Genomic DNA, 17,425 nt, shown 5'->3' with positions numbered 1-17,425 from the left:
GTATTTGTTCAGTTATTGTGCACGAGCCACTAGGGATGTATATCTTTTGGTACCGGTTTCTAATTGGGTCGATCCAGGGTGACGGTCAAGATTCTGTACAAATGATACGACTATCTGCATTTTTTATATTTTGCAGCTGAGACGCTGTAACATTGACTTCAAGTGTTGCAGCTATGCATAAAAAAAAAGATGTGAGTAGATGATAATCATGTTGGAATAATCACAATAAGGAAGCAACACCACACAAAAGTTTATAACGCAACAATATGTCCTTCTCAAAAGTCCTTAAAAGTCACGCACGCTTAAAAGGAGTCGTGTTAGTTTGCAGTTTGAATTGAACATGCTTTATTCATGACCGCTGCTACCATGTTTCATTATCTATTATTCTAGCGATCCAGTAAGCTACAAGCTAACATTAATACCGCAAAAGTAAAAATGGAAGTAATCACAGGGTCTTTTTATTTACTGTATATAGTACACACTACACAGACACATTTATTGTACATCGGTAGCTGTCAACACTCAATATGGCCTTTGGTCCGTGACTCAAATACGTCCGTGTGCAACATAAACACAAAACAATTTGTATTGTTACCAAATGCACACCCACTTACATGGTATGGTAATTGAATGTAATGATTTAAATACTATATATTTGATATGATACATCATGTAAAAAAAGGTCTGTGTTCTGCACAAGAATGCCATACATAAATATTATTTCCAGCTGAGTGTAATTGTAATGAATAGAAATTCAGTGATAAGTCTGTGTAGTCTTTACAAGATAACGACATAACTGCATTTCACCTCGCACTGCACACATAGTTGACTTGTTAGTAAGACTTAAAGAGCAGGTGTTCTATAAAATAAGTCCATGCTCTGAGATGTTGGTGGTGTACAACCTCTTGTGCTAATTAAAATGGAAATAAAAAATGAATTTTTTCACGTCTTTATTTACACGATCCCCGCTTCCGCCATCCGAGTCACTGCCGTTATGTCCTTGGGCAAGACACTTCACCCACCTGCTCCCAGTGCCACCCACACTTGTTTAAATTTAACTTAGATAAAGGGTTTCACTATGTAAAGCACTTTGAATCACTAATGAAAAGCGCTATATAAATATAAATCACTTCACTTCACCAATTACATAAAGTACTGATAAGAGTACCGATGAATACCGGTCTCAGTAAGGAATATTGGTATCGGTATCAATAAAATCCTATTGATATACTTTATTTTGTTTAAAAAAATGTGTAGCATTTAATGACACAACTTTAATACATCATCTGATTTTCAACAATAGTACCAACTTCAAAGTTTAATAAGACAAGCTTTTAAAACATTTATTACTGTGTTTATTTTAGTTACTTGCTTCAAAACGTTTTAAGTTCTATAATCTATTGTCAAAGTATCAGAACGGATCTAAAGCCCAAAAATCGAATCGGAGGCCAAAGATGTTGATCGAGACATCCCTAATAGATAGGATGTTTATTGTGATATTTTAAAAATAGTTATGTTATTAATAGAGATGTCCGATAATATCGGACTGCCGATATCATCGGCCGATAAACGCTTTAACATGTAATATCGGAAATTATTGGTATCGGTTTCAAAATGTTGAATTTATGACTTTTTAAAACGCCGCTGTATGGAGTGGTACACGGACGTAGGGGGAAGTACAGAGCGCCAATAAACCTTAAAGGCACTGCCTTTGCGTGCCGGCCCAATCACATAATATCTACGGCTTTTCACACACACACACAAGTGAATGAAATGCATACTTGATCAACAGCCATACAGGTCACACTGAGGGTGGCCGTATAAACAACTTTAACACTGTTACATATATGCGCCACACTGTGAACCCACACCAAACAAGAATGACAAACACATTTCGGGAGAACATCCGCACCGTAACACAACATAAACACAACCTAATATAATATAATAATATACACCCCCCTACCCCAACCCCCCCCCCCCCCCCCCCCCACCTCAACCACCGCCCCCGCCCCCAACCCAGCCCACCTCAACCTCCTCTAGCTCTCTCAGGGAGAGCATGTCCCAAATTCTAAGCTGCTGTTTTGAGGCATCCATCCATCCATTTTCTACCGCTTGTCCCTTTTGGGGTAGCGGGGGGTCGCTGGAGCCTATCTCAGCTGCATTCGGTCGCCACCTCATCACAGGGCCAACACAGATAGACAACATTCACACTCACATTCACACACAAGGGCCAATTTAGTGTTGCCAATTACCGGTAACTTATCCTCAGGTGCATGTCTTTGGAGGTTGGAGGAAGCCGGAGTACTCGGAGGAAACCCACGCAGTCACGGGGAGAACATGCAAACGCCACACAGAAAGAACCCGAGCCCGGGATTGAACTCAGGACTACTCAGGACCTTCGTATTGTGAGGCAGATGCCATGTTAAAAAAAATAATGCACTTTGTGACTTCAATAATAAATATGGCAGTGCCATGTTGGCATTTTTTTTCCATAACTTGAGTTGATTTATTTTGGAAAACCTTGTTACATTGTTTAATGCATCCAGCGGGGCATCACGACAAAATTAGGCATAATAATGTGTTAATTCCACGACTGTATATATCTGTATCGGTTGATATCAGAATCGGTAATTAAGAGTTGGACAATATCGGAATATCGGATAGCGGCAAAAAAGCCATTACCGGACATCTGTAGTTAACATTGCATCATGGCTAGGGTTGGGTATCGAGTATCGAGTATCGATTGGAACCGGGACTAACTTTCCGATTCTCCCGGAATCGTTCAAAAGTTTAAATTTCGATTCCTATTTTCGATACCCAGTCCGCCGACCGGAAAAAAAAAAAAGAAAAACCGGAAGAAGAAGCCGCTGAACACCAACGAAGAAGCGCCCACCGCCGGAAGTGTTAGCATAGCCGAGCGAGTCAGTCAAGCTCCAGCATGGATAGCGGGCGTCGGCGGTCGAAAGTGTGGCTTTACTTTACAAAAAAAAAATGAAATAACCGCGAAATAACAGAGCTCCATGTCCATCAAGAAACGAGTGGAGAGAGAGCTGCAGATGTACCAGGACGTTCCACCGATACTTATGTCTGACGACCCTGCTGCATGGTGATGGTCCGGTGGAACCAACAAAAGACTTATCCTTTGCTGTCAGATCGCGCTTTCTCCTATTTATGCGTTCAAGCTTCTTCCACACCCAGCGAACGTGTATTTTCCACAGCAGGAGACACTATCTGTCCAGAACGCTCACGCATCCTGCCTGAGAAGGCGGATATGGTCATTTTCCTGATTTTATACTGTACCTGCTGCTAATCTGGACTGGGTTTTGCAAGTTGTTTCTTATTGTTTATTTGCTTTTCTGCACCAGGTTAGCCCATCAGTGGGAGCACGGTAACATTTTTAAGTACCTGCAGCATCATACACTTGTGTGTGTAAATGTGTTTTCATGAGGTTTTCAAAAATAAAGCTCTCTTGAGGAAAATGTACCCCTGGGAAAATGTATTCATATATATAATATTTATATTCAAGTTCATAGATTTGATATTTATATTCTAGTTGAAAACAGCCCTGTGAGGAATTTATAGTAAAGTTCATAAAAACTTAATATAATTAAAATTGATGGAGAATGTCAGACTATTTCATTCAGAAAGACTAGGTTAGCTAGCTCATTTAAAATATCCTAAACTTTTTCTTGACCCTGCCTCTTAAAAGAATCTGAATCGAGAATCGCCAGGAATCGGAATCGAAACAAAGAATTGGAATCGGAATCGTTCGAATTCAAACGATACCCAACCCTAATCATGGCCTCCCTCAGTTGCTGGAGATACTGCAAAATAGCACTTTCTTATCCGCCTTTGGTTGTTTGGACTTTGCTCAGTGGCTTTGCTCCATTTATCCAGTGACGAAAAACAAAATGGAAAAGGAAACAATAGGTATTTTGACACCCCCACCGATCCTTTGATTGTTCTGCATTTTTTTGCTCTAAAATGCAGCAAAGTCAGCTTTGTGTATTGTAGCAATAACAGCTACCACAATGTTAGTGTAAAGATACATCACTGCCACTTTGTACTACCGCAAGTATTTTATTCCTGAAGTAGAAAAAAGGCTGCATTATTTATTTATTTGTCCATTATATATATATGTATATATATATATATTTTTTTTTCCCCAAATATTTGTATTTAATTTTGCAGACAATACAGTATGATGGATCATGGCAACAGCAAGTTGAAGTATCTGCACATTTTTCAATATGTAACATAATAAACCCCATCCCTTACAATACCCACCCACTTAATTCCCAAGGTAATTGTCGCCTATTGCCCACAACAAATATAGACGCACATGAATATATGCAAACTTAGTTTCAATCTAACAAACTATATTAAGGTAAATAAAGAATAAATAAGGTAAAATAAATAAATTGTCCATTATATTTTAGGGCAGAGGCCACTATTAGAAAAATAAGTTTGTTAAAGTTTTGTTTTCATTATTGTTGTTTGCACACACTTCTTACACATGTAGTCCTGGAAGCCATAATATGTGACAGAATTCTTGATATTACTTTTCTAAGCAGTCACGACTTGTGTTATGGCGTTGAAAGCGTATGGCATCTGTCGTCTACTGCCAGTGTCTTGTCAGTGTTTCCCACACATTCATTTATTTGTGGCGGCCCACCACGAAGGAATTACGTCCACCACAAATTAAATTTTTTTTAAAAAAAATAAATAAATTAATAAAAAAAAAATTTTTTTTTTTTTTTTGGTTGTCCTGTCCAGCTTCTCAGGCAAATCATATAGTTGATGTAGATGCTCAAATAGGCTGTTCAGATTTACTTTACAAAAGAGAAGTGTAGGATACTTCTCTTGTTGCCTTATTTGTATTTGACCACTACTTGTTTTCTGTTTATTTGTTACTGACTGTGGCAGGACACCTCTGCCTCTGTTTCACTTTATGTTGCTGGTAAATAATATGGTTGTAGTAGTAGGCTAAAGTAAAATTATTTAGTATGCACCAATTAAAGGGGCAGAGCTTTAAGAGACAGTTTAGCTTTTATATTTTTTGTAAGAACCACAATTAATAAATATATTTCAGTGAATAACTTATTGTTCAAATCTGTATATAAATATGTACATAAAGTGTTGTAATTATATTGTAAAATGGATGGATGGACCTTTAAAACAAGGTTTGGCAGTTTATGGGAAACACTGCTTGTGTAACTGGAGTTTTTGAAAAACAAAAGAAAATTAAGCAGGCTGACTGGTTTGTAAAACTCTTATCTCGTCATCTGAGGGTTTTGTTTTGCAAGGCAAAGGAGAGTAAAAAAAAAAGTTGGGCGTGTGAGATTGGCAGCAGGTGAAGTCTTTCACATAGCCAACTGTTTTTTCTTCTTCTTGTTACCATGGTGATCCATTGTGTGTATTATGGGTATGTTGCCCTACTAGTTCTGATGCTTAAAAACTTTTAGTTTGGTACTTTGCAGCAACAAATTGCTCAAACTGCTGCAGTTGAAAGGCTTCACCTGTGCACCCACTTTGCTTTCTGTATAGTCTATCCTGCTTGTCATAACATGCGCTTCTGAGAATAAAGAGAACACTAGTTGGTATGTGAACATTGCATGGTGAATTAAAGTCTGCTGCAAACTGAATGCAACTCATACAGTACAGCAGCGTGTCGGTGACTGCAAATGTCAACATAGTGTGTCATTTGGCAAAAAAGGCTTTTTGGAATGGGTTTTCGAGTATTCTTTCTCAGATTATGTCAGTCTACAATCAAAACCGGCTAAGACCACACATGTGAAACAGAAATAATCAGTTCCAGGGTCAAGCTGTTGCCTACCACACAGCAAAGTTCTACATATGTATTTGTGTGTTTCGGTAGTGTGCAGCGGTAGATGCTTGCTAACTGTGGGCTGTTTATGCACGACCAAGTCAGCTGTGGTATGTGCGTATGGTGAGTGTTAAGAACCGTTCTACTGTTTAGAATTGGAACAATGCGCTACATAGTCTCGTAAAAAGGTGTTTGCGAGCAAGGGCGTATATGCCAAATCCGTAGAAGGTAAATAAAGAGATCATTTATTAATAGTGGGTAATTGAGTAATCTTATCAATTAGTTTGATTATATGGGCTAGCCCCGGCTAGCTCATTTTACCATACGTGGTTTAAAGGAACACATTTGTTTGACAATTGTGTATATTTTTCACAAACACTAAGTTTATATAACATTTTTTTACTGGCCTGGATAAAGTGACTGATGTTTGCGGCGGTCACTCACCCAGTCTTGTCCACACGTCCGCGCGGGGAGCCTGTGCACACATACAAAAGCAGTCCAAGCAGAAGAGCCCTGGGCCCACTCAAATTTTAACACTGAATTAGTATTCTTACTCTTGATTTTAATTGTATTCAATAATTGTATCTAACTTACTTACAGTTTAACAGGATAAACAGTGTCAAATTATATATAACCATGTGTTAGTCACAAAGATTATTATCATAGGCTTAGGTCAGATTTACATAAATGAATATGAATCAAATAAACTGCAAAAGGGCCTCATACATACTGAGGAAAAATAAATTTACACATACAATTACGCAGTGCTAGAATAAATATATTTTAAATGAATTAATAATAGTTTGTTTCTTAACTAAGCTGTCAGTACAAATGAAAACACTGATTCAACATTTTAATCATATTTTTTGCGTTTAAAAATCTTCTCTTTGACTTAAGCTCCAGACTTTTTCTGTTTGTTTGATATTGTCATTACTGCTACAAGTGGTGGAAAGGTGTATTACAATTGATTACCTCTGCGTACCATACAGACCACAGCTGTGAACCAGAAATTTCATCCCTATGGTTAAGAAACACTGGAATAAAACACACTTTTTAGCCTCAATGAATATTCCAGGTTGAATTAATTGGTGAATTAACATTTGTTCTGCTTGCCATAACCTTCATTTTATTAAATGCACATCATAATTATTGAAATAAATCAAAATGAAGACAAAAAAAACGATCACAGCATCCACACACCACCACTCTCATGTGCACTATTTTACAACGGCTGTGCGGAAACTGTGTTCGCGTATTTAAAGTTTCGGGCCTTTATTTTATCAATTTTTATTAGTTACAACTTACACTAAACGATTAATGGATAAATGGATGCTTTTTTCTAAGTGAATTCATCGATTAATCGTTACAGGACTAGCAGAAATAAATGCAGCTCATTTTCTGTTGTCAAACAGAAGAAAAAAACATGACATTGTTAATGTTGCCTATTTTAAGTTAAGTTAAAGTTAAAGAAGTTAAAGTACCAATGATTGTCACACACTAGGTGTGGTGAAATTTGTCCTCTGCATTTGACCCATCCCCTTGTTCACCCCCTGGGAGGTGAGGGGAGCAGTGGGCAGCAGCGGTGGCCGCGCCCGGGAATCATTTTTGGTGATTTAACCCCCAATTCCAACCCTTGAAGCTGAGTGCCAAGCAGGGAGGTAATGGGTCCCATTTTTATAGTCTTTGGTATGACTCGGCCGGGGTTTGAACTCACAACCTACCGATTTCAGGGCGGACACTCTAACCTCTAGGCTACCTATTCCTAGTGGTTTGTTTTATAGCTTTCAATACTAGTCTAATTACTTACATAGCTTCTTGCGTGTTCTTCTTTTCGACACCTCTCGCTGAGGCTGATACTTATGCAACAAGTGTCACAAATAAAGCCAAAGAAGAAACGAAACACCAGAGGGAGTCATTTGATGCGCACTGAACTGTGATCTCGTTAGGTGAAAGGAGGTTCACCCCATGTGATGACGGTCCTCCTTTTTTATAGGTGCCAAAGAAAAAGCGAAACACACAACTAGGGCTGGGCGATATATCGATATACTCGATATATCACGGGTTTGTCTCTGTGCGATATAGAAAATTACTCTATCGTGATAATCGAGTATACGTTCTCACACAGTTGCTTTTAGCTGCGGGCATTACACTACAGGCTCTTCTCACTCTTTGTTGTCTCTCCTTCTCACAGAGACATAAAACAAGCGCACCTTCTTACATACGGACCAGAGAGGTAGCGGCATGGGTAACGTTATCTGTGGTGCAAGTGGTAATACTAGAGAAAGAAGGTGCTAATCTGGTAGCAAATGAAGGAAGAATTAATTCCCAAGAAAAACAGCATGGGGTCCATCGTCTGGCGGTGGTTTGACTTCAAGCGGGAATATGTCGAACAGACAACCGTAATTTGTCAAGTGTGGGGCAAAAGCGTTGCTACAAAAAGTAGCATTACTGCTAATATGTAGCATCATTTGAAAAGTCACCTGCTAGAGAATGAAGAGTGCTTGAAACTCCGCATGTCAACATCTCCGTTCGGTGCCACACCAACAAAATGCTGAGGCAACCATTTCCACATCAACACCGAATGAAAAAAATAGTCAACAACAGAAGGAGATAACTTCCGCAGTAACTTACCACATAGTGAAGGACATACACTATTTGATTTCCTATTATGCAGCTCATTTTTATTTGACAGTTATTGAAATAACTTGTGTGACATCATGCACAAAAGTGCACTTTATTTGTTTTAAACTATTGTAGTGGCATTCTGTACAAAAAGTGCACTTTAATTTAGTGTTGTTTTGATGTCATCTTAGTGACATCATGCACAAAAGTGTACTCATAGCTTGTTTTAAAATGTCTCTGACAATCTTGCACTTTCTGTTTTGAAATGACATGAATGTTTGTGCCACTGCTTAATAACTGTTTAATAAATACAGTTTTGGTCATTTGACTTAGTTGTGATTTCCCTCTCTGCATGAAAGTTTAAAATGAGCATATATTAATGCAGTATGAACAAGAATGTTTTAATGTAGACACATAGAATCATCATACTGGTGTGATTATATGCATCAAGTGTTCATTCAAAGCTAAGGCAAAATATCAAGGTATATATCGTGTATCGTGACATGACCTAAAAATATCGAGTTATTAAAAAAAGGCCATATCGCCCAGCCCTACACACAACCAAATTTAGCGCTTTGGTTGTTGAACGGTGGTTAGTTTTTTGTGACTTTAGGGACAATTTAGAATTTTGCTTTGAAGGTTCTGGTAAACATGCTTTTTGTTGGATAGCAGAGTAAGTACAGGTCATACCAGGCATCAGCGCTTATTTCCTAATGCACACAGAAACCCACTGTTTGCTACACAAGCCGCTTCACACAGCTCCACATCTGCACCACGTTCCCATCAAGGTTTCCTACGTGTGAGAGCGACGGCTTTATCTATTAGCCTTCAGGAAGGAGAGAAGGCGCTTGGGGCGGAAAACGGGAGTCATTCGATAAGGCCTCACTGACAGATTACCCAATTATGTAATTATATCGTCATCCTTCAGTCGCACTAACAAACGCATGTCAATATTTCGAGTGACCAGTCGTCAAATAGACGATTGATAAATCCAAGCTTTAAACGGCGTCCTCGTGTAAACATGTCTTAAGCACAGGAAGCTATTCCAGCTGTGTGGTTTAGCAAGGGCAGCCCAGCTGTGGGACCGTGCTGTTCTTGTCCCAAAAACCACAAAAATGTCAGTCAAGTCATCACAATAACAACTGATGTAGGTTTTTCATGCTCTTTCATGTGACCCCTCTCCGCCAGATTTCTGTCGCATCGACGGGCCACTGTGCCGGGACGAGAACGGCGTTCTCAGCTACGAGGCCATTCGCAGCATCCACAAGCAGATGGACGACGACAAAAACGGCAACGTGGACGTGGTGGAGACAGACGGGGTAGGTAATTGGTAAATGGTCTATTTATATAGAGCTTTACTACACTTGCACAATACCTAAAGCACTTTACTTCATATATTACTACTGCCAGACGGGCTGACAAAATTAATTCACCCCAGTGAGGATTTCTCATCATTGGTCAATTTCTCATGGGGGTATTTTCATTTGTGTGCTCCACTGCTCTTTCCGTGCAGTTTGTCAATAATTAACGTAAGGCACACAAGGCTGACCCTCATGTTGCTACTAATAAAGAAGCGCCACTTTGCAGGTGTCTATATTTTCTTAAAGGGATGATTATTCTGATCTGCATTAGAAACACTTCCTTGTAGTCTGGATGGCCTGAAAATAGAATCTCCTATTTTCTTCATCCAATATTTGATTTGATTTATTTTTTTTATTTTTTTTGTTCCCTACTTTTAAAAGAAACCAATGAATACAAATGACAGAGGTAATTCAAAACAAATTTTGCTGTTATTTGATCAAAAACTAGTAGTTTGAAATGACACAGCATACACTGCAGCTTACCCTTAGCAAAATTAAAATTTGTATAATGTTATTTTTAGACTAGATGTAAGTTGTACTTTTAATACAAATATGTTCAAAGAACTAAATTAAGAGCTTCCTCTGGGAGTCAATACTTCTGCTTGAATGAAATACTTATTTAAACAAAAATGTGGCATTTTAATTGCATGCAAATAATCATCTCCAACATTGGGATTTATAAAGTGCAAACTTAAAACTTCTGACTTGAAAACAATACTTCTCTAAATTAATATATAGCATTTTCCAATAAATTAATACAGATACCAATAATCATTAAATAGTAATAAAAATCAATCTGATCAATTAAGTGCAAACTTAAAACTTCTGTTTTGAATAAAATACTACTGTAAATAAAAATGTAATATTGTAAATTGTATGCAAATAAGTAAAACATCGAGATGACTTTATAGTTTTAGTAAGTGGATAAACGCAGGCTTTTCCTGGGCTCCTTGTTAGTGTGCACTGATGTTAAAGACAATGTACACTTCATTGCACATGTTATATATCACTATATTGATGATTAAATTCGTTATCATTCCACTGAAGTTTTGCAGCAGCACACGCGCGTACGAGCTGTCCGGTTTGGCGACTACTTTAGTGATTGCTCTGTGCATTGTTCTTCTTTTTCATCAAACTGTGAATGGTACCTTGTGTAAATGATTTCGCCACAGTAAGCTGCTTCTTGGGTAGAGTTTGTTGTTGTTGCGGTCTTGTCCGTTCTGCTTTTTTAAAGAAACTTTGCGACATGCAGTCAGTTGTTCCACGCCTGTTGCCGCAATTTTAAAGTAAATGGGTTATACTTGTAAAGCGCTTTTCTACCTTCAAGGTACTCAAAAGCGCTTTGACACTATTTCCACATTCACCCATTTACACACACATTCACACACCGATGACGTGAGCTGCCATGCAAGGCCCTAACCACGACCCATCAGGAGCAAGGGTGAAGTGTCTTGCTCAAGGACACAACGGCCGTGACTAGGATGGCGAAAGCCGGGCATGGAACCAGCAACCCTCAGGTTGCTGGCACGGCCGCTCTGCCAAACGAGCCACGGCGTCCCCAAAGCACTGACAACACTTTTTTTTCTAGAACAAACGTCTCACTCTCGTTAGCATTAGTTAGCCAAGTTTTGCTAGGCTTGTTGTGGATCTCCACTAAGGAAATAAGGGGGCGGGCGAGGACAACTGAAGAATCATCAAAAAAGTATGCCGGAGCAAGAGAAGAAATGCATAGATTTTTTTTTTTTTCCCAAGTCGTCTGCAACAAAAAACTTGAATTAATCGATAAAAATAATATATCGTCTAGGCCTAAATGAAAATAATATTTCATCCAGCCTTAGCTAGTGTTTCCTCAAACCAAGTAATGTCGCTATCTTTTTTCCTTTGGCTAATCTAATATCGTCATGGATAAATAAACACAAAATTATTAATGTTTTAATATTTCCCCTAGATTGCCAAGATACCTGTGGCGGTTGGTGTGTGATTAAGGGCGTGGTCATTATGATGCCATTATATAACATACTATGATGATATGGTTTTCTTTAAAAAGGCTAAAAAATGTATACATACATTTAAAAACAAATCTGTATTATTAATCAGTAATAACATTTTTTAAATTGCATTGTTTTGCTCTATTTTTAATTGTTGCTGCTTATTGTACAATTAACTTTGTTGAGAACTTTTCAAGTGTCTATAAACTTTTAGTGACTTTTTTCTTTATTAAAAATGACTAGCAACAAATACAGCATGTTTTTCTGGTGGTATTATACAAAGTACTCGTGTTTACAAAAAGTGAGCTGCAGCGAGCATGATGTCACAATTGCTTCACGCTGTTGCTCCAGTTGGACTTTCTTTCCTTAAAGCCCCACTGTCCTTCATATTTGTACATTTTGTAGATAGCTTTCCCCTGGGATATCTCGCATACCATGACATGTTGCCTGCTGTTTATGTCATCACAACATCTGATTTCGGCAGTGCTGTTTTCGGTGATCAAACTCTTTTCTCCCATCGGCCAAATTTCAGTGCATCACTAGTCAATAGTGCACAAATAATAGGTTATATACAGTATATCCATTCATACTACAACAACCAACCTGCTGTTAATGTTTTATGTTTGTGTGGTTTTGATTTGATGTTGATTTTTCCCATGATCACAAGTACATAATCCCTACTTTAAAGGTGATATGATGTAGAATGAGGAAGTGTTGTTGTGTCTGAGAGTGAAGTGCGGAAACAGGCCTAAGAATTTAAAAAGTTTAAAATAGCGTCAGACTTTTGACTTCTTCTAGAAGCTACAATACTTTACTCATTACTCATTTGTTTAAATGTAAAAATACATATTTTTAAGGTGTGGCAGCCTCAATTTTGCCGTGGCAATGTTGTTGAATTTAGTCGGTAACGTCATCATTCATATTTTTCCGGAGAGAAGCGAGTCAGCGCTGCCTCTCGCAACAACATTGCAGGTGAAAACATGCCAAATGTGGAATTATTTGACCTTAATCTTGTTAAAGACATGAACTCCTTTCTTATTTTGCAAAGCGGGCCTTGTTTTTTTATGGCAGTACATTTGTGATAACAGTTAAAGCGGAGGCATGATGTCTGACATCTGGATTATGCAATCTCAACTCGATAACATAGTTAACTAGTTACCTTGCTAGGTAGCTAACAAGTGTGGGACGAAGTTGTGAGAAAAATTGATTTAACTATCATTTTAACCAAAGTTCGCCCGCTATACTGTTTTATATCAAGTCAAGTACTTCCTTAATTTGACAGGAACTTCAAGTGTAAAACAAACGTTAAACACACGCGCACTACTACTACTGGCATCCGTAAGTCTCGGAAGACAATGGATTAGCGCCCCTTGGATATGATTTAGTTGGTCATGCAGCGTCTGCTGTGGCTGTACAGACCCACACGGGAGTGACAGTCTCTGTTGCACTTGGTGCATTTATAAGTCGAGTCAGCGACAGGATGTAGTTGCTTGCTCGTTCTCTGAGCTCGCTTCTCATCTGCAAGCTGGCGGAGTTTTGCCTCGCCAGCTTTCAGTCCAGTGTTCACGGTGTGTCTCCAGCTGGATCTGTCCTGAGCAAGCTCTTCCCAGGTGTTCAGGTCCATGTCGAGCGCTTTCAGGTCACGCTTGCAGACATCCTTGAAGCGGAGATGTGGCCGTCCCGTTGTCCTCTTGCCGGAAGCAAGCTCTGCGTAGAGGATGTCTTTGGGGATCCGGCCATCGTCCATTCGACGCACATGGCCCAGCCATCGAAGGCGACGCTGATGGAGCAGAGTGACCATGCTGGGAATCTTGGCTTGCATCAGCACCTCGTTGTTTGTCACACGATCGCTCCATATAATCCCGAGTATGCGACGGAGGCAGCGCATGTGAAAGGCACTTAGCCTCTTCTCCTGCGAGGAGTACAGAGTCGTGGATTCGCTGGCGTACAAGAGAGTACTTAGCACGCAGGCACGATACACAGCGATCTTGGTGTTGATTGTCAGCATGCTGTTGTTCACACTCTTTGCGACAACTTGGCCAAGGTTGTGGAAGCCTTGCCGATCCTCTTGTTGATCTCTGCTTCCAGTGAGAGGTTGTCAGTGATGGTGGAACCAAGGTATGTGAACTGGCTGACGACCTCTAGTTCATAGTCGTTGATGGTGATACAGGGTGGTTCAGCATCTTGGGCCATCACATTTGTCTTCTTCAGACTGATAGTCAGGCTGAACTCTTCGCATGCCTTTGCAAAGCGGTCCATCAGGCTCTGTAGCTCTTCTTCTGTGTGGGTGGCCAGAGCAGCGTCATCTGCAAACAGCATGTCTCTGATGGTTACTTTCCGGACCTTGCTCTTTGCTTTTAGGCGAGCCAGGTTGAACAGTCGGCCGTCTGACCGAGTGTGGAGGTAAACACCCTCGGTCGACGATCCGAAGGCATGCTTCAGCAGAACGGCAAAGAAGATGCCGAAGAGAGTGGGAGCGAGGACACAGCCCTGCTTGACGCCACTGCGGATGTCGAAAGCATCTGACGTCGAGCCGTCATATTGAACTGTGCCTTTCATGCCGTCATGGAACGACTTGATCATGCTCAGGAGTCTCGGTGGGCAGCCAATCTTCGCTAGGACTGTGAAGAGCCCATCCCTGCTGACAAGGTCAAACGCTTTGGTCAGATCTATGAAGGCCAGAAAGAGGGGCTTGTGCTGCTCTCTGCACTTTTCTTGCAGTTGCCTGATGGTGAAGACCATGTCAATGGTTGATCTTTCCGAGCGGAACCCGCACTGTGACTCTAGGTATACTCTATCAGCAAGCTTCTGCAGTCTGTTCAGGAGGACACGTGCAAAGACTTTGCCTACGATGCTTAGGAGAGATATTCCTCTGTAGTTGTTACAATCGCTTCTATCACCCTTGTTCTTGCACAGGGTAACGATGTTGGCGTCTCTCATGTCCTGAGGTACTGCTCCTTCCTCCCAGCACTGACAGAGGAGGTCGTAAAGATGTTCCCTCAGTGTGCTGTCGCCGCACTTGATGACTTCTGGTGGTATGCCATCCTTCCCAGGCGCTTTCCCTGAGGACAGGCTCTCAATGGCCTTCTTTAGTTCAGCCACAGTGGGTTTCTCGTCCAGTTCAGCCATGAGAGGGAGGCTTTCAATGACTGCAAGGGCATCGGATGTGACTTGATTATGTCTGAAGTACAGTTCGGAATAGTGTTCCACCCATCTCTCTATCTGCTTGCCTTTGTCCTGGATGGTCTGCCCGTTGTTTTCATAGAAAATGATACTTTGTTTTTGTCAGCACTGGGCCTGTCTTTGCTTTTAACTATTAATTTACGGTATATGTAAATAAATATTCCTTAATCAATTAGTAATCTTTGTTAGTTAGCACATGCCTAAACATATGTTAAGCTGAATTTAAAAGATGATAGCTAAATTAGAGTCACTGAATAGGTTTATGCTTCATAATCTGATTAGTCGAATAATCGTTAAGATAATCGATGACTAGTCGACTATCAAAATCGTCATTAGTTGCAGCCCTACTGCCGACACAAAATGTCCCAGAGTGACCACAAATGTACGTCCTTCAATCTTTGACGTTACAAAAGGCCCAGTGTTAAAAATATATTCCAAAACCCAGCGATCTGTCACAGGCATCTAAACAGCGTGCAAGCTCTCGCCCCAATGCATGAATCTTTTATTTGGCATTGTTTAACACGAGTATCCAACATTGTAAAAACTAGCTCAACGATCAACATTTTTGGCCTCCAATCCTTATCTGATTATTTTGGCCTCAGATCCGATTTGATTTCAAGTCCCGATCCGATACTTGACAGTAGATTATCAAACTAAAAATGTTTTATAGCAAATAACTAAAGTAAACATACATTTTATAAAGCTTATATTATGAAATTTAGAAATATTTACATTTGTGGTATTGAATGCACAACTGATCTTACCAAAATAAAGTGGCTGGTGCACAATAACTGTTGGGTTTTGCCTTCAAAGCCTTCCTGTATACAGTGACTTTCTCCCTGAGTTTGTAAACAACAACAAAAACAACCTAAACAATAGTTTGTATTAACACTTGTTATGCTAGTATTGCAAAGAAACTTATTTGACAGCGCAAAGGACACTGGAGTCTTACCTCTTTGAACAGTCACCCTCCACACATTTAAGTGTTGCTGCTACTAGTCTTGGCTGAGTCTTTAGGTTTTAATAAGGGTAATGGCAACATGTGTTCTCCATCAAATAATCAAGCAAGACAAGTATGAGGTCTTCCACCCATGCTTAATGAGTGGGCTCCTGTGGGTTCAAGATGTTGCGCAGAGTTTTTAAAAAAAGCACAGCAACAAGACGACGCTTCTAACGTGTTAGTAATACTGGCTTCTTTGGATTTATGTATCTCTTTGTAGATTTTTGACATGATTAGTTATGTGGAACAGATTGGACAAAAGCACTGTACGTTCTCTGCTGTCCTAGCACGTAAATTCCCATTATGGCAGAGACAATTACGTACTAGATCCATGCAAATCCAAAGCCTCCCATACTTCATATATGCTGAATCGAACAAAAAGTCAATTCTCCAAACCATGTCATGTGCTCGCCCTGCAGTTCTTGAGGGAGGATCTGAACTACCATGACCCCAAGGCCAAACACAACAGCTTCCACGGGGATGACCAGTTCATCAGCGTGGAGGACCTTTGGAAAACATGGAAGAGCTCTGAAGGTACTGCTTTGAATCCCAGTTACCTTGACACAAAATGATCTAAAGGTCACAACAGTTGTCCTTACTGCTTTAATACACGTGTCTGTGACTCTTCATTTTGTCTTGCTTGTGTCTGTGACTGCAAGACAGCTTTTTAATCACATTTAGCATTTCCCATGGGAACAAAGTCAACCACTCGACCCACGGGCCCACTCTATTCGGTCAAGGCGGCTTTATCAGCCGGTGTGTCAAGCAAAGGGCAGCACGCTCGAGCCTGTCAGCACAAAATCAGCACACACGCTGTTGCCTCCTCTTCCCCAGCATGTCTGGTCGGACCATCATGAGGGCACTTTTATGTGATGTGCCGTATCTAGCTGTCACGTCTTTCACACCCTTTCTGCAAGCTGCCTGTTTCACACTCATAGTACACTTCAGCAGCTGTGGACTAGGATACCCTCCCCCTCCAAGCGTCACTGTTATGACACCTGATACCTACAAGCTCATTTGGGATACAGACTGATGCAACCTTGGGTTTTTACGCACACACACCATGTGTTTATCATTATTTCTCTTATCAATACACTCCTTATGGCTTGTATTCTGTCACGTAAGATTTTTACGGAAGTGAAGGAAGTGGTGGTCAACCAAACCAACATGGCTACTATGCAGAAAACAGCATGCAAACTATCAGAGTACGCAAGGAGCTTAGATCTTACCGCTAAAAGCAGATACAATCACAGAAATCTAACAAGATAGATTGATAGATAGTACTTTGATTCCTTCAAGAGAGTTCCCTCAGGAAAAAATTAAAACTATGCAATATAATTGATCCCTATACATAAAAAAAAAAAAGTATTGTGAGGACGCGTCCTTGTAAACAAGCTGCGAGTAGCACTCTATAGCCTTGATTCACTGTTTTTCCTTTTCT

At 40.1% G+C, this 17,425-nt stretch overlaps 1 protein-coding gene across 4 annotated transcripts in view; it reads left to right on the top strand.

Annotated features, from left to right (window-relative positions):
• The window catches only part of stim1a (stromal interaction molecule 1a), a 43,338-nt gene that overhangs the window by 2,323 nt on the left and 23,590 nt on the right, over nucleotides 1-17,425 (top strand). For all 4 annotated transcript variants that reach the window (XM_062060432.1, XM_062060433.1, XM_062060434.1 and 1 more), the window contains exons 3-4: nucleotides 9,641-9,771; nucleotides 16,404-16,518. In XM_062060432.1, coding sequence (XP_061916416.1) covers nucleotides 9,641-9,771; nucleotides 16,404-16,518 — 246 coding nt within the window. The remainder of the gene's footprint in view (nucleotides 1-9,640; nucleotides 9,772-16,403; nucleotides 16,519-17,425) is intronic.

The sequence above is a fragment of the Entelurus aequoreus genome, linkage group LG10 (genome assembly GCF_033978785.1).
Source record: "Entelurus aequoreus isolate RoL-2023_Sb linkage group LG10, RoL_Eaeq_v1.1, whole genome shotgun sequence".
Taxonomy (NCBI): domain Eukaryota; kingdom Metazoa; phylum Chordata; class Actinopteri; order Syngnathiformes; family Syngnathidae; genus Entelurus; species Entelurus aequoreus.
Note: the sequence above shows the minus strand (reverse complement) of the source record. Positions and strands in the feature narration are given on the sequence as shown.